This window comes from Phragmites australis, chromosome 20 (genome assembly GCF_958298935.1).
Source record: "Phragmites australis chromosome 20, lpPhrAust1.1, whole genome shotgun sequence".
In the NCBI taxonomy this organism is placed as follows: Eukaryota; Viridiplantae; Streptophyta; class Magnoliopsida; order Poales; family Poaceae; genus Phragmites; species Phragmites australis.
In genome coordinates, this window is record NC_084940.1 from 8,119,973 (window position 1) to 8,143,278 (window position 23,306).

At 41.3% G+C, this 23,306-nt stretch overlaps 1 protein-coding gene across 1 annotated transcript; it reads left to right on the forward strand.

Annotated features, from left to right (window-relative positions):
• Positions 1 to 55: 55 nt before the first annotated feature.
• LOC133901319 (transcription initiation factor TFIID subunit 10-like) lies at positions 56 to 3,964 on the forward strand. Its single transcript, XM_062342634.1, has 6 exons — positions 56 to 370; positions 453 to 517; positions 1,584 to 1,646; positions 2,701 to 2,758; positions 2,858 to 2,908; positions 3,669 to 3,964. Exons 1-6 carry the CDS (start codon positions 212 to 214, stop codon positions 3,747 to 3,749), a joined length of 477 nt encoding a protein of 158 aa, XP_062198618.1. The 5' UTR covers positions 56 to 211; the 3' UTR covers positions 3,750 to 3,964.
• Positions 3,965 to 23,306: the final 19,342 nt, after the last annotated feature.

The following is a 23,306-nucleotide window of genomic DNA, read 5'->3' on the forward strand; positions in this document are numbered from 1 at the left end:
CAAGTGGGCCCAGTTGCGTCCCGCTGCCCCCCGGCGACCCTTCTCCTGTCGAAGCCGCTGCCGTCGTCGTTACTGACACCTATCACCGCTTCAGAGTCGCCGGCAGCGACGTTCTCCCACTGTGAGCGCCGCCCGCACCTTTCGTCCTATCGATCCGTGCGCTTATTACCCTTCCCAGCCGCACTTGCGGTGAAGGCGGCGGGACGCGAGGATGATGGGCAGTAACTGCGGCAGCGGCGGTGGCGGAGGCCCCGGCGGAGGCATGGGTCCGGGCATGGGCGGGCCCGTGGGTGGAGGTGGGGACGGGCGTCACAACGACGAAGCGGCCCTCACTGAGTTCCTCTCCTCCCTCATGGACTACACCCCCACGGTACGGTGCCCCCTCCCCCCCCCCCCCCCCCCCCGGGGTCTCCATCGGCTTAGCCCTGATGCTTGGTTCGGTGGCGCGGCAGATTCCAGACGAGCTGGTGGAGCACTACCTCGGCCGCAGCGGCTTCCACTGCCCCGACCTCCGCCTGTGAGTGCTCTTCCCACTCCGATCTCTCTCTCCCAAGAAGGGTTCTGCCTTCCCCAGTATTGGCTTGATTGGTATTCCCTCTTTCAGAAATAGTAGGCATATTTCTTTTGGTTCGGTCTTCAAAGATGAATTTTGGCTAAAGTTTTCTCATAAAATATATCATTTATAGCTACAAACCTATATAATGTGAAATCATTTTGAATTGTGAATCTAGTTATATAATTTTTATACACTAGATATTCTTATAATTTGATTAAATGTTAATCAAAGTACATAAAGTTTGACTTTTCTAAAAAGAAATATGCCTACTATTTCTGTGACTCAGACTTGCTCACCACCCTAGAATCATTGAACTTAGGGATAGGAATTGCTTGATTTCTTGCACGTAGGGCTGTCAAAAAAGCTCGAAGCTTGCGAGCTACTCGAGTTCGACTCATTCTAGGCTTGATTCGAGCTCGGGTCGATCTCAAAACGAGCCAAACTCGAGCCTGGGTCAAGGCTCGTCAGCCTCACGAGCTCAATAAGACTCGAGTTAATGAGTATTACGATTTTTATTTGAGTTTGCCACTCTACCAAGTCTATACAGCCTTAACTTTCTTTATGTATATCCAAGGCCCAAAGAGGCATTGCAAGGACCGGAAAGGAGGGATCATCCTCAAGCCTACCTAGGTGACTACATCATAGCAACCAATCAAGACGGCAAGACCTACTCGAGCTTTCTCGATGTGTCTTCCTTTGCCGAGATTAAGCGAGTTGAACTCGAGCCTACTCGAGCCCATCCCCAAGCTCGGCCGCCATCGTAGACTTGATCTTTTATCAAGCTCGAGCATGACATGGCAAGCTCGCTCAAGCTCGGCTTATTGACAGCCCTACTTGCATGCATGGTTCCAATGGAGCCACACCTAAATGATTTGTTGTTTGGGCTCTAATGGCGTTAAGATTGTCGGTGGCGTGTTGCTACTCTAGTCAGGGAGGATCCTATCTGTTTCCTCCCTTCAACTTGGTGACCATCGGTTCACGTTAAACTCACGAATTCTTTGCTATCGTCTGATTTCATCTTTTGCAGAACGAGACTGATTGCTGTAGCCACCCAAAAATTCCTTTCTGACGTCGCAAGCGATTCTCTTCAGTAAGTAAATTTACAGTCTCATTCTTTTTATCCCATATCATTGCATATCTTCTGTGCAACTAAATTTCTTTTCTATTAGTTTCTCAGGTTTTAATCAAAATAGATGCCTCTGTTTGCATATAGTACTCTTGGTGGATTATTCATTCATTAATGGGATTTTGGAATAATAAAGTTTTCCTCTTATCAGAACATTTCGAGCTCCTATTTATCATTCAGATCATGTACTTCTACTTGTCCATTTATATGTTGTATTTATGATAGTTACAACTCTGCTGCAAGCCTTGAAGTGTACCCAGATATGCAATCATGAAACATGAATTCACTATGTGCTGTTGCACTCTTGCAAACTACCCATGCCACATTAGTGTTGGATTTTCAGCCCTTTTGTTACTTATTGGTAGAAAAAGAAAATATTTTCTCCAATATACTCCAGTAGCATCTCCCGTAACCAATATAATATGACATCTCTTGATATATGCTAAACTATCCCAGATTTTCCTGGATCCCACTGCCTATGCTGCACCCTTCCCAGAGTTTTAGCTCGTTAAAGGAATTATCTTTTTTATGTTTAGATAAAAGCTGAGAAAAATATATCAAATCCTGGGCACATACTTTGATGTGCCTAAATTACATGCATGATTTGATATCTGTCCTCCTCTGGTAATTAAAGTTGTGGCCTTGTGCTTTGATGTTGTTATCTGATGCATTTGGTGTGCTCCAAAGATCAGAAGTTATTTGCGTGAACATGTAGGTTTGAGGATCAAATGTTCTCTGTTCTGTTTTGGATTATTTTGTGCAAATTTGTTTGCTTGCATCTTTTGTTGCGATCTTTTTGCCGTATAACCTTTTTTATTCTAAACTTCATACAAAACTATGTAAAGGATTTCTTTTGAATATGCATTGGATTGATGATATAGGATAAATTAATTCACTATTGACTTCATCTTTGTGTGAATTCAAGCTGTTTATGGTGTGGGTACGTCATAACTCATAACAATCAAAATATACCTTGTGAGCTAATTTCACTATTACATGATTCTTCCCCTTAAACTAGGCACTGTAAAGCCAGGGTAGCAGCACCTATCAAAGACAATAAGAGCAAACAGCCTAAGGTGACTTTACTTCGTAATTGAACTTCTTGTGTTATTCCTAGCATAAAATCTTCCTTACATTCCTACTGCTTACTGATTCCACGTTTTATTTATCTGCAGGATAGACGTCTTGTATTAACAATGGATGATCTTTCTAAAGCCTTGCGTGAGGTAAACCAGTTTCCTATTGATTCCAAACTTTTTCTGGGCTGTAGCTGTACATTTTTCACATGTTTGAAGTCAGTTGGGCACATCTTGTATATTCTTGTGAGGGAAAAAAGGTCAGTCAGGCACACATTATTGGGTTTGCACACAGAACAGCAATAGTTCTATTGGGACTTGAATCTCTGCACTGAAACCTGTATAGATTCACTATGGTAGAATGAATTTAGTTGACCCTTTTTAGACAAAAATGATTATAGGTATACAAATTCAGTTTTATATCATCTATGATCCTCACAACTTTCAAAAATCATAATGGCAGACTCAGCTGTTTCTGACAGTTAAGAGTATCTTATATGAACAAAGACATCAATGTTACAGAAATTGGTCTTGAAGCATATACTGGACAGGCTGCACACTTGTTGGTTTATAATCACAAATGATTCCCTTAGTTTCTCCTTTCAAGAATGCTAGACCAGACACGACCCATTCCAGCAGCAGGGCATCAAGTCCGTTGTGACCTGTATCTTTAATAACATCGAGCTACATAACAATATTTTGTTATCGATATGCCACAGTCACTAAAACATAATAGGCCACAGGGAGATTAGAATACCTTGTTTATCCTTACCTGAACTGATGAAACCGATTATCGCTCTAGTTTTCGCTGCAAGAAAGAGGACCGGGTTGTGGATGATACTAGTTAGTAGTTACCACATTAATATATACTTCAGTTACGATACTACATTCACATGAATTTTTCTTGCAGCATGGTGTGAACTTGAAACACCCTGAGTACTTCGCAGACAGCCCTTCAGCAGGAACGGCTCCTTCGACAAGAGAGGAGTAGATTTGATTGTGCCAGCGTGGACCAAGTGGGACTTGGAATCATAAAGGGAGCATGACAAATGAATGGCCATGCCGGTGTTCTTGCCCAATTTGATGTAACGGTGCACTACATAACCTCCAAAAGTGTGTATTTGGTTCATGTTCGTGATGCATTATTGACAATTAGCTTGTGATACCACCATCGGCTGCTTCTCTACCAAGATCCTATTATCTGCCTATCTGGTGCTGGTCGATTACCATAAACACTGGTTGATGTCACCGACAAATCTATACTATATATTAACCGGCCAAGATTTTGAAGTCTCTCAGTGAGCTAAGGTATTGTAGCTACTATAGCGACTACTGTAGTATCTAGTGTAGCATTTAATTCTCTTATGTACACATATAGATGTGTATATATATATGTGTATTGATAAATTCCAGCAAAAATGTCGAATGGAATATTAGTTATATTAATAAATTGGCTGAAATAATCTAAAATGTAAAGAAAATATCTAAAACTTAAAAAAACGTGAAATAAATTTTGTTAGGTTCAAATTACTTTTGTCTACATATCGAATGAAATAATAGTTATATTGATAAATCGATTGAATAATCTAAAATATATTATATATTAACCGGCCAAGATTTGGAGGCCTCTCGGAGGGCTAAGGTACTTAGCATCTACTGTATCATTTAATGAAATTGGCTGAAATAACCTAAAATGTAGAGAAAAATGTCTAAAACTTAAAAAATATTAAATAAATTTTGCTAGGTTCGTATTACTTTTGCTTACATATCGAATGAAATATTAGTTATATTGATAAATGGACTGAAATAATCTAAAATGCAGAGAAAAATATCTAAAATTCAAAAAAATATGAAACAAATTTTGTTAGGTTTGTATTACTTTCGTCCACATGTTAAAAGTATGTGTGTGTGTATGAAAGTACTACTGTTTTCCTTATAATTAAATAAATGTGTTAAATATTGATAAATTCGTAAATAAAAATTGATATGTTCAAAACTGGTGAATCTAAATTTTTTAGTCTTCTTTTATCATACTCTGAGCAAAAAAAACAGGCGCGGCCTAGGTGTGCCAATCAACCTAGTTGACTTTTAAAGCTCTCATTTTAACTTCAGTTCGTGGTAGTTGGGTTTGCAACAACTTTCTCAATGGAAACTCTGCAGGGAGGCCTGGAGAAGATGATCTGGGGATCAGATGTGTCTATATTTTCTCCGGTGTTTGCTGTAACAGAAGCCTAATGTGTATGCACTTCATACCAGCTTGATTTACTAGTTAATTTCACAAAATGCATCGCTGGCATCAGCAACAAACTGAAAGGAGTAACGCATAATGGCATATCATGTCATTAATTTGTCATCTAGGGCGATAAATTAAATCAGCCATGAACGTCATCCATGACATTGTAAAACAAATGATTGATCAAAGAATGATTTGTTGATGTTTCGTTCAATTATATATATTTTTAATATAATTTTGATAGACAGTTTGCTAGCAAAAATAATTGTAGCACGAGCCTTCAGGCAGCCCTTCCATGGGGTCACTCTCAGGCCATCGCTTTGGACGCAGAGCAATAGTATCAAGCTCCAGCCATCTCTTTAGACGATTCGTACAGACATGCAAAGGTCGCCTCATACTTCCATCAATCGTACCATACACGCTTGACTTCGTTTTATAAATTCGCCAACATGAATAAAACTTCTTGCTACAATTTTTTTTAACACAAAACTTGACACTTCATCTTTTCAATGCAGCTTGGATTTCTGAAAGGGACCAGCCCTAGTATCATATTTGGGCCACCAGCCCACCATCAGCCCTAGTCTGGCCACTCTCCAATTTATATATGCATGCATGATCATCAACATGGATATTTTTAGTCACAAGTTCATCGGGTCTATCTCAGTGTTTTCACTTGCATGAACTGAAAAAAGGGGAAAGCTTTGACTTCATCACAACTTTTTTTTTTGGCTGACGGTCTAGGAGGGATTAACAAAAGATGGACGGCGCAATGATATCATTTAACAATTTAGACAGTAACTGATGTGTAGTATAAAGTGAAAATCATTACATTAGTGCCGTAGAAACTTGCATAGTTGGAATATTCTTCTGCGATTTACCGGTATCATTGGTTAACCGTTTTTCAGTAGTACGTCAAGTTGCAAGTTGATTTCGCGCACAAGACAAAGAAACTTTGGTCGAGTTCTGTTCGTTTAACCTCGAGTGTCACATCCAAATGAGTGAAACTGCATAATTAACGCCATAAGTGTCATGATGAAAGTAGTTGCTGTTGTCGATCGACAAAACTAGAATATCATAGGTCAAATGGATAATTTGAGTGTCCGAAGCCCCAAAAATACAAATTATGATGTTGAATTATATTGTGCCAACATTTTTTTTTTCAAGACAGGACAAGAGACGGTCAACTATAAACTCTCGATATGCTTGAGTTGGTATCACAGGTGGTAGATGTCAGAGCCGGCTAGCAACGGGACATAGAGAGAAGGATTTTTTATTTCACTCAAATTGTTCACTTGGTCACTTTCAATTATTTATTACTGTACATGTTCAGTGAAAAGTACACTGCGACTATACCCCACTTGTCAGCGAGTATATATATCATTATTTCTACGAGACAGAAGACGATCGGTTTCTACCTTTATTTATATGTAACCAGCTCTTCTAGCGCCATTGCTCTTCCACCGGTCAAATCATACATCATATAAAAAGGAAAACAAGAGCTTTTGCATTTCCTGTGTTATCAATCTTCACTAATCTTTTGAATGCCCATTTGCTGACTACTACTCGAAGCAGTAAGAGCCTACACTACTGTAGAAACTTTCTTCACTACCATCTTTAAAACCCCCTTCATTATCGATTTTGGAGTCGGCAGTGCGCAACAGGCAGTAATAGTCGAGGACTATCATTGCCAGCTCGGTGGATCAGCAGTGAAGGGGGTTATCGCTGAAGGATTTGACCGGCAGCGATACCCAAGACATCACTGCCGGCTTAAGTCTTTAGCTAACAATGATTCGCTGGAATCACTGCCGGCTGAAGGTTTCAGCCGGCAGTGTTTTCCCTCTCCTCCCTCCTCGATACTCCCTCTCTCTCCTCGATCTCTCCGTCTTTCTCTCAATACATGCATACAATGATACATATATATACTGTAAATCAACAATAAAAGCACATTCATTAATACATAGTAATGAACCCGTATTACAAGTCAGGCATCGATAAACACACATATATACATAATAGTTATCATAGGTCATCCTTTGAAAAGTCGATCGGTATCCCTCTACCTCTCCTACGATAAGGATCGTGTCTCCGCACTGTCGACTAATGGCATGTGTACATCCGGGGACGCCAGGGCCGATGGTGGTGGAGCGAAGGACCTGACCACGCCTAATCGACCGTAACATCGCCTATGCTCCAGGCTTGCCAGCGTGTCAAAGACATCAAAGTTTGACGCCTGGACGCCTCTATGGTTTGAGCCTTCAGCCTCCTCCGTAACACACTGATGGGCCACCCTTTTGTCCTCCTCCTCCAGGGCACACTTACAGGACACTGCTTCTTTCTCCTCTACAGTGCACAGCTGACGGGCCAGCCTCTCTTCCTCCTCCTGAGCACGCTTACAAAACACTACTTCTTGCTCCTCCACAGTGCACAGCTGATGGGCTAGCCTCTCATCCTCCTCCTGGGCACGCTTACTGGCCGTTGCTTCTTGCTCCTCCTTCTCATCATCGTTGGAAGGTCATTCTATCAAAGAGTTGTCCGACGATACCAACTTTGCATCATACATAGTAATTCATGTTATTCATTAATAAATAATAATTAATGTCATTCATTAATATTTTGTCAATTGGCAAAATATAATACGTTGTCAAGCCTCTTGTTAACCTTCCTTCTTGTCGCATACTCTCTACTAGAAGGTACAGTGTCATCTGAAGGTCTCTCACGTGTGGGCGGCACGACCGGTTCATGAAACTCGTCATTTGGGTTGATAACATGTTCCAAAAAGAACCCGGCCATCTGCTTTTGAAGGACATGTATTTCTACAAGTTGTAACACACTTGTGCGTAGTTTGGAGCACTGCATTTGAAGAATCGAAAGAATTTATCCTTAAACACGTGTAGAAAAAGAAAAGATGGCATCGATATGTTATTTCATACATCAAGGTCATTGAACCTAACAGCATCTCTGTCCGGGCTAAATGCGTGCATGAAAGTAAGAACATGAAACACACAGAGATTATTGTTGGGTGGCTGCCTCATACACTTCAAGATGAAAGGATTCATTAGTAGAATGAATTGAACCTTTTTATTCAGCAGGAAATGCAAGACATGAATATGGATTGTGTACCAAAAAGTTAATTTTTACATCGTACTGCTTCCTGAATGGAAAGTGGATGACACTCCTTTTGCGGTATCTTGTGTACGCCATGTACGTGAATATGAATACCAATTAAACTTAGATGCAATCGTCAAGAAGATTAAATGATTGAGTTAACCTATTTAGCATGTCGATGAGGTGTTGATAAGTCATCTTATCTCTCTTTTGTGAGTCCAAGGCAATGATCTTGCTCAAGTCTGAGTGGATGACAAAGAGGATCTAATAAAAACTGCAGAATATGTCACCATAGTAAATTAGTACTAGAATCAGTTACCCATAAAATGAGGACACCATGGCGCGCAAACACGTACTCATAATTGTAGGGTAAGAGTATGAATTTCTTGTATTGTTGGCGAAGCAGACACTTCAATAACTAGTTCTCGGTGAAGTCTGGATTATTCGTTATAAGTTTCTGGTTCACAAGCCCAGGATCGATGAATCTTACTTTCTTATCTAAGTCTTGTTCGTATACTTGGATCTTCATTCTACAAAAGAGAGAAGTTAGCTATGCAATTTTAAAGTACAAGATCATATAATGTGAATTATATGCATAAGTCACTTACAGAGTCCACACTTTGACTATAGCCACATTGAGAGCATCTTCCTTGTACAGTTCAAACAAGTGCAAGACATCCAACCAAAAGAAGTCATCCCCGTTGAGAAAATATTCATCTCTGTATGTTACGGAGAACGCTTGAAAACCCTGCCTGGACTACTCCAAGTACCACTGATGTAATTGGCGCATTTGAGTTGTAAGGTTTCCTTCTATATCTGGTTTGACCAAAGGTTTGCTCAACTCAAATGGCCATGTAACATCAAACTTTGATATATCCATTCCCACAGTAAGCCGTGCTAGTTCCTCTGCTGTTATTCTTGAATTAGTCAGAAAGTCTGAAATGCTTGGAGCATCCTTAATGATTGGACCTAGTTTGCTCTTGGCTTGCTTCTTACTGATGCGTTCATATTCATTCGGCGGCTTACTTGAAGCCGCCCCCGTCTGTTTGGCTTTGGCCATTTTCATGAAAAATTTTAAGGCATCTTTAGGCACAACAGGCTTCAATGAAGGTGGTGGAGGATGGAAATGAGACGTGACACTGGCATCTACAATCTTTTTGATTTCCTCAGCAGTGAGTGAATAGACATCTTGGGTTCCTCCAACTTCTTAGATGTCACTGACTTCTTAGATGATGTCGTCTGCTTGGATGTTGCAAAACCTGATATTATTTTTCGAGCTGATGGCTGGCTTCTTGATGGTGCTGGCTTCTTGAGCGATGGACTTCTTTGAGGTGATGGTTGAGGAGGTGGACTTCTTTTGGGAGATGCCTGAGGAGAGGGAGATCTTCGAGGTTACGGCAGCCCAGGGTGTAGTGGAGAGTAGAGATTCTCGAGAGTTGTCCCTGTTGAAAACATTATGTAGACCTTCTCCCACAAGATGAATGTGTGCTCGTTCTCTCCTATAGTGTTCGTCCCCTCCTCTGCGGGGTAGTCCACCTCAACATGGCGGTACTGGTCAACTACCTCGTCTACTTTGACCACTGTGTAGTCCTCCGATATCGGACATCTGTGCAAATGTTCATGGGAGCTATGGGGATAAGCCACGCTGGAAGCCACCTTGACGGTAATATTTCTAGTACCAATGTGTAGTTCACACGGTGTCCGTGCTGTGATTAGATCCACAGCATAAGTGATGGAGTCAGCTCCCGGAACTCCTGTGAATACATAGCTACTCCAACGACCACCGGGGCTGGAGAACGCAACATTAGGAGATGCTTCTGACCATTTCTATTCGTTCACAATGGCACCCCGTTCACATATGAGGGCTCGTTATACTGCTTGTGCTATTTTTTCTTCTGTATATTCCCTCCCCTTTTTTAGTGCTTGTTCGAGCATTTCCATCATCCTAGCTTGTTTTGCCTCTCGTTCTGCATCTCGCTCTGTTTGGAATCTCTTTCGACTCTTGTGTTGACGTCGCCTGGGAATCCATATTTCCAACCCATCACCCCAACACCTCATATGCAACCACCGTTCTCCTTGTTTCCCAGGGCCAAGGTGAGCTCATCTCTATCCCTGTCTAGCTTGAAAGATCCTTGTGCAGACTGCTCATGGGCTTCCGCAAGCTTTTTTGCAAGATCTTGCGTCACTTCTAGGTCTTTGGAGGTCGTGAAGGATAAGTTTCTATCAGACGAGTAAGAAGCACCCATCCATGGAAGTGTGTCGATCATTCGCTCCAGCCCTCCATCTCAGGCGTGACACCTCTCTCTCTCACACACACACAGTTCATCTAGTTGTTGTTGCCACTGTCTTTCTTTCCTCATGTACCCACGATTGCCGACTTTGTGGGTGTACATGTTCTTCTTTGAGTTTGCTTTGTTCACCTCACTCAACCTCTGTGCTTCTTTCAATAACTCTTACTCCGCAAAGGCTTACCAATGATCTTTCAGTTGTGACCATTTGCAGAAATCTAGTATTGTACCTTTCTGCACATACGTTTTGTTCAGTTTCCCCTTTCAGTTCTTAAATGAAAGGCCCATGATCATTAGCGTCTTACACTTAACTACTTTCATATCTGTCTCTTTAGGAAAGTCAAACTTCTCTAATATCTTGGGCCACAAGATGTCGTTCTTGATCAAATCAGGAACCACGTATAGATCACCTCATTCGCCAGTCCACAATCTGTAGCTGATGCGTACGTGATCCTTAATAGCAATCCCATAGACTGACTTGTATGGTCCCAGAGCTCTCTCTGGTGCAGTTGGCTCCCCTGCTGGTGAGACCTCCGTAATCACAAATCGTCTCGTAGGCATCTTCGAAGGACCTCAGACACTATGCCGCTCTTGGGATTGCTCATTGTCGTGACCCTCTAGAGCATCAAGCGCATAAGTGAAAAAATTATTTGGAACCTATACGATAATATATAGAACAGATGCATTCATCTACTTATGAATTACCTCATCGCCTCCATAGATGTCTGTTTAGTCCAGGTTGATGTAGTGGCTCGGGCTACCTTCTTCAATTCTTGATGGTGGCACTACATCTCCTTCTAGCACCTGGGCTGGATTGGTGGTTGGTGATGCCATCCCTTTCTGAGAGTTTTGCATACAATGACGATGAGTTGTTGACTATTCTACATATAAAGAGCAGAGAAAGGAGAGAGATAGAGATAAAGTCGATGAGGGAGGGATAGAGGTTGTCAAAAGAGTGAGATAACCATGAAGGAGTCGATAGATAGAATGCATGCACATATAATATTGTAAATGAGTATGTTATGACCATATTTAACAAAAAAAGTCACATCTTACATAGCAAAATAGGCATAAAGGTACTAACAGTTGACACAATGATCTTATAGGTCACATCATCTTACATAGCAAAATAATGATGATTACAATCAGAATTAAGATTATGACATCTTTACACGTGAAATTACACTTCTTCTTATTTTCGAAGTTAACTAATTTTAGCTCAGCTTGGATGACTTGACTGTTATGCTGCAACAGTTTCATGTTTGGACTTGTATCCTTTATAACATACTCCTTTGAATCCATTAATTTGTGCGTGATATTCCTCACAACTAGAGAACACTCCACTTTACCAACCACGATGAACAACATACCATGTCATAGAAGTCCTGAATTTCAGAGAATATGCAAAAATAATATACTACAAACCACACTAACACAAAAGAATGTTCTTACAAATAACTATTAGGCACAGTGTCTTAGCAAATGGCCTTATTAGAACTTCAGTACTAATTACCTATTTAGAGAGAAAACATTCTTCTCAAATTAGCATTTATGTACCAGTCCTACTAGTTCAGAGAGCAGCTTCTCTCAAAACGAGCTGGACACCCAATCTGAGGTTGACCTCAAGAGTTCTCTTTTAGGTTGGGCTAAAAGATGATTCAGTTACCCCAACAATCACCACTAGAACCCCCTCTCCTCTCCTCCTCTAATCTAACATTTCAAGCTAATGTGGTCCTCATGACCGACTAGTTACCCCAACAATCACCACTGGAACCCCCTCAGAGCTCAAATTGGTCAAATACGGTACACAATTAAAGCTCAGAATGGCTGGTACCTGCAAGACGGCAAGGGTCTAGGCAATAGGATGCACGGGCTAGGCGTCGAGTAGGATGGGAATGGCGCCGAGGAGGACGACTGTGATGGCGCCAGGGAGGAGGATGACGTCGTCGAGGAGGACAGAGACAGCGGGCACAGGCTCATCGGTGCGATCTCATGGTCCTCCGGTGGCGTGGGCTCCTCGGCGTCAGGAGGCATTTCAACGGACGGCACAAGAAAGTGGAAAATTTTTCTAAGTGTCAAAGGGCGTAGGGCGTCGAGCCATTTTATAGGGAGGACTTTCACTGCCGGCTCAATATGACCACCGGCAATGAAATGGTACCTTCACTACCAGCTCAAGAGGACTACCGGTAGGGAAACTATTTTTACTGATGGCCCAATAAGTCCACCGACAGTGAAAGTAGAGCCGCGGGGTGCAAAAAAATTATTTTAGCTTCACGCGTGCGCAGAGACTAGAACCCACAACCTACACCAAGTAAGACCGAACAAACCGCTGCGCTATTCAAGTGATTTCAATTGAGTTTGTACTATTTATATTTATTAACATTCTATTGACCTAAAATCCTAATACATATTTATTTAAATTTGAACTTGCTATATAATAAAATAAAGTTTTGTATATACCTAAATTTCCTGGTTCAATTTTCTAATTCAATAAATAATTAAAATAAATATGTTCATACCTAAGTTTCTATATTTGGGCCTACTAATTAATTAAAAAATATAATTGGAGCCATCGATAATATATTTTAAATCATTAAATATTAAAAATAAATATGCTAATAACTATAGGTAATTCATTAAAAATATAAAAAATAGTAATACATAGCAATAGTGCTAGCTTGTGCTATTGCTAATTCATTATTAAAAATCAAAGATCAATATGCTCAATAAAAAAGACATCTTCCACCATAAACTACAAATTGAAGCTTCCATAACAAAAGTGAGGTATAATTGCATCTAAAATAAATTCAGATATAGTAATTAATACAATTTAGCTACTTTGTCTTAACAATTCACACTTCATTACGATCACAACGTACATAGGGAGATTCATCGGTGTCTTCTATGGGAACTAAGTCGATGTTCTCTCCGAAAGAAAGTAGCGCGTTAAATTAATTGTAGTCTTCCTCGTCAACAATATTCTCTACTCCGATAATCCTTCTTTTTCCTTCAAGAACCACATGGTGTTCCTCCTTGTTAGCCGGGTCCGGATCCTTTACATAGAAGACTTGCATAACATCATTCGGATGTACGAAATGTATAGCCATTTATATCATATCCTTGGAATGCGAGGATAGTTGATGGTCCGTGAGTCAACACAGTCAACTTAGCACACTCTATCTGCTTATACATCACCTGTCTACATAACCAGGTGCCAAAATGATCTTGGTGCTCTCGTGCGATCCAAACATCGAACTTCCCTGGGTTTCTGGTGCATATCATCTTCTAATATTCTTCGACATATGGGTACACTATAACGGATTGTTGAGAGCTGCGAAATGTGCTTGCGTGAATGAAATAGGGTCATTAGTACGGAATGAGTTTGTACCTATCATCCATTTCCCTTGTAGCCTCCCCTCATGGTTAGATATAGGCACACCAATCGATTTGAGATTTATGTAGTCAACGTAGAAATCAATGACCTCCTCGATTCCCCAGCCCTCGTCCATGCAGCCTTCTGGCCGATTTCGGTTATGAATATATTTCTTCAGAACTCTCATGAACCTCTCGAAAGGGTACATCTGATGCAGAAACACATGGCCAAGAATATGTATCTCTTTCACAATGTGAACAATGAGATGCACCATGATATAAAAAAAGATGGAGGGAACAACACCTCAAGCTGGGATAGAGTCTCGACCACGTCTTCCTACAGCTTATCTAGCTTGGTCGAATCAATGGCCTTCTATGATATCGCGTTGAAGAACGAACATAGCTTTATGATTGAGTTTTGGACCTTCGGCGGTAAAATACCTTTAATTGTAATTGGAAGCATATGTGTCATCATCACATGACAATCATGAGACTTCATGTCAGTTAATTTCAAATTTTTCATGTTTACTAGTCTCTTTATGTTGGCAGAGTAACCGGATGAAACTTTGGTTCCATACAAGCACTTGCACATTGCAATTTTCTCCGCCTTGCTCAGATTGTAGCTAGCGGGACCAAGATATTTGTCACCTTCTTCCATATCTTCAGGATGTAGATCATATCTGAGTTTCAAACATTTCAGGTCCTTCCGTGCTTGGAGTGTATCATTTGTTTTATCAGGTATATCTAGTAACATACCAATCAAGCTATCACAAACATTCTTCTCAATGTGCATGACATTGATTGCGTGTCGAACCACCAAATCTAGCCAATTAGCTAAGTTATAAAACAAATTTCTTTTTGAACATAGGAGCTCTAAGATTAGATTTCAAAATTGGTGTGCTCCCGCATCCCTTTCTAAGGATAACCCTAAGTCCCTTTACCATCTCATATACATGTCTCCCAGTGCAATGCTTAGGAGGTGATTGAGTCTCAACTTTCCCATCAAAAGCTCTCTTATTGCTGTGGTACAAGTGATCCTTGTGAAAAAATTTATGATGATCTAGGTACACTATTTTTGGCTATTCTTCAACCAAAAGATCTCTGTTTCATCCAAACAATGCACACATGCACAGTAGCCTTTGACAATCTAGCCCGATAGGTTACTAAGGGCTGGCCAATCCTAGATTGTTACGAACAGCATTGCGCATAGGGTAAAATTCTCTCGTTTATATGCATCTCATACCTGCACATCATTGTTCCATAGTATTATGAGATCTTCCATTAATGGTTTTAGGTAAACATCGATATCGTTGTCAGGTTGCCTCGACCCTGGTATCAGCACTAGCATCATAATGTACTTCCACTTCATACACAACGAAGGAGGAAGGTTGTAGATACATAGAGTGACATGCTAAGTTCTATGACTACTGCTCATGTTACCGAATAGATTCGTCTCATCCGTACTCAACCCAAATCTTATATTCCTCACATCTTCTGCAAAGAGCTTCTTGTATTTCCTATCGATGTTTCTCCACTTCGTAGAATCAGCGGCATGTCTCAGCATCCATCATCCTTGCGCTCCTTGGCATGCCATCGCATAAGTTTGACATGCCTTTTGTTCGCGAATAAACGCTCCAAACAAGGGACTATAGGAAAATACCACATCACCTTGACGGGAGGCCTTTTATTCTTTCCTTCAACATCAATATCATCATGGTCACGCTTGTACCGTGATACACCACATACGAGACATGCTTCCAAGTATGCATGCTCTTCGCGATACAACATGCAATCGTTTGGACATGCATATATTTTCTGCACTTTCAATGAGCACACAACCTGCTTAGCCTGGTACGTGTTTTCTGGCAGCATATTTCCCTTTGCAAGCAATTTCTGTAAGAACAGTAACAACTTTGTGAAGCTTGTATCAGACCACCTGTTGCTTACCTTTAATTGTAGCAATGAAAGCACGGTATGTAACTTTGTGTGCTCCTTCTCGCAGCCCGGAAACAACGGTGTTTTAAAGTCCTCTACCGTACGCTGGAATATTTAAAACTCTCTTTCATTGGTGAAGTTCCCTTCCCCATCTCGCAACATCTACTCCAGATCATCGGCATCGGCCTCAAAGTTGGCGTCGACCAACATCTCCTCTAGATCATCATTGATTAACGTACCTCCAGCAGGTGATATATCGGTGTATTCATCAGCCAGCATATCGATGCATAAGTCTTCATCTTCTCTGCCAATGTATTACCCTTCCTATATGATCTCAGCTTCATCGTGCTTGATCCAATGAGTATATTCGGGCATAAAGCCCCTTGGCATCAAGTGGGAATGTATCTGCTAGGAGGTTAGAAACTGCTTTTTTTTCTCACAATCGACACATGGACAACACATGTATTGAGATTGTGTATTTGACTTGTGCGCCGCGGCTTGTACTAGGAAACAATCTATGTCATTCTTGTACTCTGCGCTCACATGGCTCGCATAGTACATCTATCTTCTGTCTATCTACAATTATATCATTATTGTAAATTCAAATTCATAACATCTAGAAGATTTTGCGATCACTAACAAATAAATTACCTTATCATCTCCTACAGGCAATTGGTCCGGATTGGAGGAGCTACCTTTTGCACTCGCATCCGCTTTCAATGAGTATTTGTTGGTACCATCCCTAGAGATTTTCTTTATTATTCAACCCATTATATATGACTCATTAAGGAAACATGAAAAATAAATATGATCATACATAAAGTTTCTATATTGGAGCTTGCTAATTAAATAAAATATAAAAAATACAATTGGATCTGGCTACATACCTAAATATCATGGTAAAATTTTCTAAGTCATTAAAAATAAAAAATAAGGGATAATATCAACTTTGGTTTTTAAGGTAACATTTTGAGTTAAAATGCTAAATATAGGATTTAACTTGGGGATTTCAATTTACTTAAGCTCAAGAGGCTCCTAAAAGCTTGCTTGCTGTTTGGGAAAAATCCAGGGTTTACTTGCCAAAAAATAAAAAAAAGAAAAATAAGCAAATGGAGAGGAAAGAAGGGATTTTGTTTGGATAGCTAGAAAGAGCTCTTCTAGACCTTCTTCTTGACGAAAAATGATCTTGAGTGGTGGAGGAATTAAAGGAGGAGAAGGAATGAAGTGGGTGCTGTCATGTGAGAATTTATGAGGGGAGAGAAAGTTCTGATCAAATTGTTCGTTAGCTCGAGTTTGGAGAAGGTGAGAAAGGGAGCATCACTGCCGGCTCATTTAACCAGACGGCAGTAATGTTATGCTATCATTGCCGGTTGATGGATTAAACCGGCAGTGATAAGCGAGCAGGACATTACTGCCGTCTCAATCCATCAACCGGTAGTGATGACACTTATCACTACTGATTCATAAATCACGATGACTGATTCTTTCTACGCGGCTTACGAACTGGCAATAATGCCACATCATTACCGTCTCATTAGAAATCAACAGTGATGAACCGATATATAAGTCTGATTTTGTAGTAGTACTCGTAAGGTGATGATATGATGATATGATTGACAATATGCCATGAAGTCGTATGCGAAGCTAGGTCAGCGGGTGCAGTTTTTACCTGGTTCAGACATCAAGTACCTTCAGTTCTAAGAGATTATTGGCCGTACGGATGCAAGGACAACTGCACAGCGATTGATTCTCTGCTTAAACTTATCCTAACAATCGATTCACAAAAAGAAAAGAGCTTATCCTAACAATGATATACTTTTATGCTGCCATTATTGACAAGGTCACGAATGACAGCATGCTGATGCCTGATAACTGTTGACAGGAACTAACAAAGCACCATGGGATTCTTAAATCCAAGGCAAAGACAAGGAGAACAGGTTCAGGTTCAAAAACACCCACATCTCTCGCTTGCCTTCGGCACACCTTATCCAAGTCTTCCCAACTTTTAATCACTTTTGAGTAAATAACACGATCATTCTGGCGTCACATTCCTTTTTGGAAAGATGGTAATGATCGTGGCTTTTTAGTGTCATCTGTCTTTTCCTCTCGTTTTCAGGCCCAAACTAGGTCAATGTGAGGCTCTTTTGTGCCGTCTGGTATCCAGGAAAGTGCCAGGAGCTGCATGGTGTTCTCATTTGGGGGTTCATGCGTTGGTGGGTAAATTGGTGTGAAGCTCCATCCACTTGCATGTGTAGTGTAGGCGAGGCTACAACCATCCACTCGATCTTGATACTTGTTTATCTTATGAGAATTTCGAGCTACGGAAGGTACTGATCGACTAGTCCAGTCCCATTTGCATGTGGGAACGTAGGAATTTTACAGGAAATCAAAACTCTTGTCCAAAGTTCGTTCAATCCTAACAGCCCTCAATTACATATCATGGTTGTTACATATCTTCCGAGTGAAAACTCAAACTTTATCGCTCAGGATTAATTCTTTTGTAGGCACTTTTTGATGACCCTCAAAATTTAAATAATCTCAAAGCAAACACGGTGGAGGTAAATTTGATACAGGCAAAAAGATTACGAAAATATTCGATCGAGAGACAAATAGTAAAACCAATATACAATATATCTTTTATTTTACTGAAAACAAAATAGTGCAATTAAATCTGACCACAATTAGAGCACTAGTGTTTGATCGTTTACCCCAAGTACTTGCAACAGCTATTGATGTTGGGTGACCAGAAGGAGAGAGGAGAGCTGCTATATATCGTCCATGTTGGCTTGAATTTGATTATTATAATTTGAAAGCTAAGTTGTCGATGACAGCGATTACAATTTACAACAACACTGTGGTGACAGATTTGTCTCGGTATATGGATCACCATCCCCATCTAGGTTCGTCGTCTCCTTTGACGAAAGTGATAGTGATCTTGTCGGATCTTCTCGTTCTAAAGGCAGAACAGCTTGAAAGAATAGTCGCACTCATATGGCCGGTCTATGTACGTCGGCTGCACTAGGCATGTAGCAAGTTGCCTGAGTGGCAGACTTGGGTAGTCCTTTGATTCTCCGATACAAAAGCAGTTTTTTCTTAGAAACGGTATATGGTCCTAGCTATTGACTTCTAATCGTGAGAGGTTTTTGCTTCGCTGAAAAGCAGATTTAGAAAAGATATGTTTGGCGTAGCTTTTGCTTCTCCATGGGAAAAGCGAGGGTAGGAACCCCTCCAAATAGGATCTGGTATTGATATATATAATGTTTTCAATGCCATTTTATACAACTAATATTTTAAAAGTGGATGCATAGTATAGTTGTGTCTGTGTGTTGTTACGGAAGGCCATTGTAGTACCCCAGATTTTTAGCATTACTAACAATGAACGGGACGTTCACACGGTGCTGTGAACGTATTGGACGTGCCATGATGCTGGTAGTAGCTTATATATCTATATATCATGCTTTTCACGTTGATCGATAGTTGTGAGCTCATTGCAGCTCTTTGGGTGGAACCCTAAGCTATTTGACCCATATCTTTTGCTCATCTCGCAAGCACACACATGGCATGTATCATCTCATTCATTCATTACAAAGTCCATTTATATACGGTTACAAATACAAGTCTTTGATCATATTACAAATCATGAGTTTATATTTACAATCTTGATCAATTATATGATTGCATTCATATACATTCATACACTAGGAGGAGAGTAGAGTTCTTTGGAATGTATGCTCCTCTGTAGAGAGCATTTTGTTGTAGGAGGCTAAGCATGAAATCCTGAATCAACTATTTCTTAAATCCCCTACACATATTTAATAGCGACTATTAATTATCTCACATTTAAATATGCATGGCATTTTAGAAAATATTATAGAAAATCAAAATATCATTCCAAAAATCCCAATTCAAATCATTTACTTTTCAAAACCATGCCGCTTTACAGAAAAGCCCTCAAGTCTCTAAAAATAGCAAACCGACCATGTCAAGGATCTCCATGCAAATATAAATTATTTGCCAAGGGCCAAAATGCAAATATTCCACATTTTTAGTACAAGAAAATTTTGGCCAAGAATTCTTGCACAATAAATAGCCTCCAAAATTCCTAACATCACAAGTTTGCCACTTGGAAATTACCAAAATGCCCTCAAGTGCCATGTAACTGGTTTATGTATCACTTAGCCAAATCACCAAACCATGCAAGGTGACACCAAGCATGCTAGGTGTCGCATTGCTTAGGATTCGAGCCATGCAAAAATTAGCTAGATGCATTATTGCATAATAGGAAAACATGAGCATTTCCATCTATAAATAGGAGAGGAAGGCCACCATGGCCAAACTAATGCCATTAGGGCCAAAGAAAGGCCAAGATGAGCTCATCCTCCTCTTTCTTCCTTCTTTTTTCTTTCTTCTTTTCTCAAGGTCTTGGCTAACCTAATTATGGCGCCATAAAGGAGAGCAAGGGGGAAAGGGGGAGGTTGAAGGAGTCATCAAGAGCATCAATCATAGTATCATCATCTTGATTGCAAGTAAATTCTAGTAGGAGATAGATGCTATTTATGCTATTTTCATTATAGAGTAATTAAACAAGCAAATAGCATGTGTAGGTTTCAATTCAAGCAAATGCTTGTTCATACTAGCATGCATAGGAGTTGCTTTAGTCCTAGGAAAAGCATGTTCATCTCAGATCATTACATGCTGAAAATCAATTTAAATGAGAACATCACCATCTAGATAGCATCACCACAAGGACAACAACTAGATGCATGTTGATATTAACAAGTGAATAGCATCTAGGTGTATAGATCATCACAGCAACAGTAGCTATAGGAAACATTGCTCTTAGCTAGGTTTTTCATGTGCGCGCACGCACGTTGGGGTGGGGGGTGCTAGCTATATTATTGCATTTCATGACATTAAAAGCATCATCTAGCCTAATCAAAAATCATAGATCATCATTAGAGTATCACAAAGCATCATGTAGGCATCATTGAGTGATACTCATGGGGATTAGCAAAAGGGATAGAGTCGGGCTAGATAGAACCGAACCAGAAAAGCTCCATGACAACGGCAACCACCGGCGACTGGAGGAGTGACAGGGAGCACCTCACCACCATCTCAATGGCCGTGGTGGTGGTAGAGAGACTATAGGGCCCCACCAGTATAGTGACGGCAGCACGACACTATGGCTGAGCCACCCCACCCAACTAATAAAGAGGAAGGAGAAGTTAAAGCTGAGGCCAGGTGCATGGTGGAGCTCCCTATGAGCGCCACCGTGTCACCAAAGCTGAGGAAGAAGCCAGCAGGTGGTGATGGATGTGAGGCCCTATGGCTCCACCTAGCTATGCCGAGGAGATGAGGAGGAAACTGGCACAAAGAAAGGGCTTCAATGGTAGAGGAGCTCATTGATGGCAACTAAAGCGCCAAAATGGCCATATCCTATGGTTGGTCAAGCTAGGGTTTAAACGCTAGGTCACCCAATTGGCCACGCCAATAGCTAATCTGAGTTGCAATCAAGGGTGAAACAGAGAGTAGAAACTAGAGAGCCATATGAGGTGACCTACGTGGTGGAGCCAATGAGGTCACCCAGAAAAGAAGCAAACAAGGTGTAGGAGAAGCACATAGAAGCCGAGGCACGAACGCGAGCGCAAGAAAGGAGAAGAGAGGAGGCAAGCTCGGTTGGGCTTGACCAAGTGAAGGACTCGATCGAGTTGGACCTGACCAAGGGGAGGACAAGGAGAGGAGCTACGCCAGGTCGGTTGGGTTGAGGGGGAGAAGGAGGTTGAGGCCAGGTGGATTGAGGATGAAGGGAGAAAGGAGGAGGCCGGATGGGCTGAGGCCGTGAGAAAAAGGAGAAGAGACCACGCATGTCGAGCTAGGCCAAAAGAAGAAAGGGGCCGAGCCAAACTGGGTTAGGGCCAAGATTAGGGCTAGGCCTAGACCGAGTCAAGTCTAGGCTTTGAGTCCAAATGGGCCAAGCCACACTGGGCCTTTTGGGTTGAAATTTGGACCATCCTTGGGCCAAGATTCCCTTATACCTATTATTTTTGACCAAAATATTTTTATACTGGAAACCCATTTAACTTGATTAATAAATATTAAACTATTTCTTTAACTAATAAAAAATGTTAGAAAAATAGGATACACAGGTTTAATAAATTGTTTTCAACTCGTGTTTCCACAAATAACCACATACTTCTACCATATCAAGAGGGGGACCTTTTAAAGCATTGATTGAGAGTTGGGTTAAGTTCATTGACCTAGTTTTTCCATAATCGCAAGTTCCTTAAGATAAATACATCTTAAGCGAACACTGCTCTTATCGAATCCTTCAATTCAATTATTTTCAGGCTTTGGGACTAACCCGGAGTTTCAAACTCAATATGATATCTAGCACTCCGACAATTTTCTTGTTCTAGGAAAGTTTCAATCCTTACTCATGTTAAGAAGCTATTTTCAAAGAGAGGCTTTGAACTTATCATATGACTATCATTTGCATGCATGATCACATTACTCTAGCAAACCAAGTCAGAGAACCTCATGAATCATGGCTAATGACTATGCAACAAGATCAATGAATATGATGATGAGTGCTAGTGAGGCGATGTGTGTTATGCTTGTCCTTGAATGCATCACTAGTGTTGGAGCAAGAGTTCGTTTTGCCCCAGTAAGTACGGCGAGAGTTTCTTCTATGGAGGAGACTCAAGCTTGGAGACGAAGTTTGAGAGGAAGGAACACCACAAATATATTGATTATAGAAAATGTATCACTCTGGGAGGGGAGTACCACAGCGTTCGCTGTGGTGCGTTTCTATTTTTGCTGTTCTGTCCCTCTTCCAAAGGACCATGACCTCCTATTTATAGGGCCATGCGTAGCTTGGCGTACAAGTTATCATAATGTACAAATATCCAGGATCTGGCTAAATTACTAAGTCTTATCCCGGATAACTACATTCTATCCTGTCGGCAGATAAATATCCACCACGATAATTATCGTGGTACCTGCACCCTAAAGAGGGCGAGCCGGTCGCCAATTGCGGCCCAACGCCGCACTGTCAGGGGTGTCAGGATAGGTATCATCATACTGTGGTGTCAAAGCAGCGCCCATTAGCCTAGGCCTTTAATGCCGATCACTTCTTGGCAGACAAAGCACGACCGCTACTCCCCTTTCGGCAGATTCTCCCAGTGCCTGCTGACTCACCTCGCTACCTTCGGGAAGGTGGCCCGATCATCCCGAGGCGAGGGCCTCGGGAGGCATATAATAGGGAGGTGAAGACGTTGGGAAGCGGGACCCCAGAGGACCGGGACTTAGGGAGGTCGAAGCTTCGGGGGACTGAGGCTTCGGGAGGCCATGTTTTGGAAGGCTTCGGGAGGTCGAACCGGCGAAAGTCAAGGGAGAGCTTTGTAGGTGCGAAGGGGTACCGTGAAAGGATCTGATGATATTGGAGATAGAGCTTTTAACAGAGGGTTCAGAGATCAAGGCTCCGGAGGGACCTGGATGGTGATCTTCGACCGTTACCCTCAGGCTGGTTTATTTTCTCCCCAATAGTACCCCCTCATTCTCGGGCCCCGATGTTTCAGAGGGGGGAGAGGATGAAGAGGAAAAATCAACCCCATCC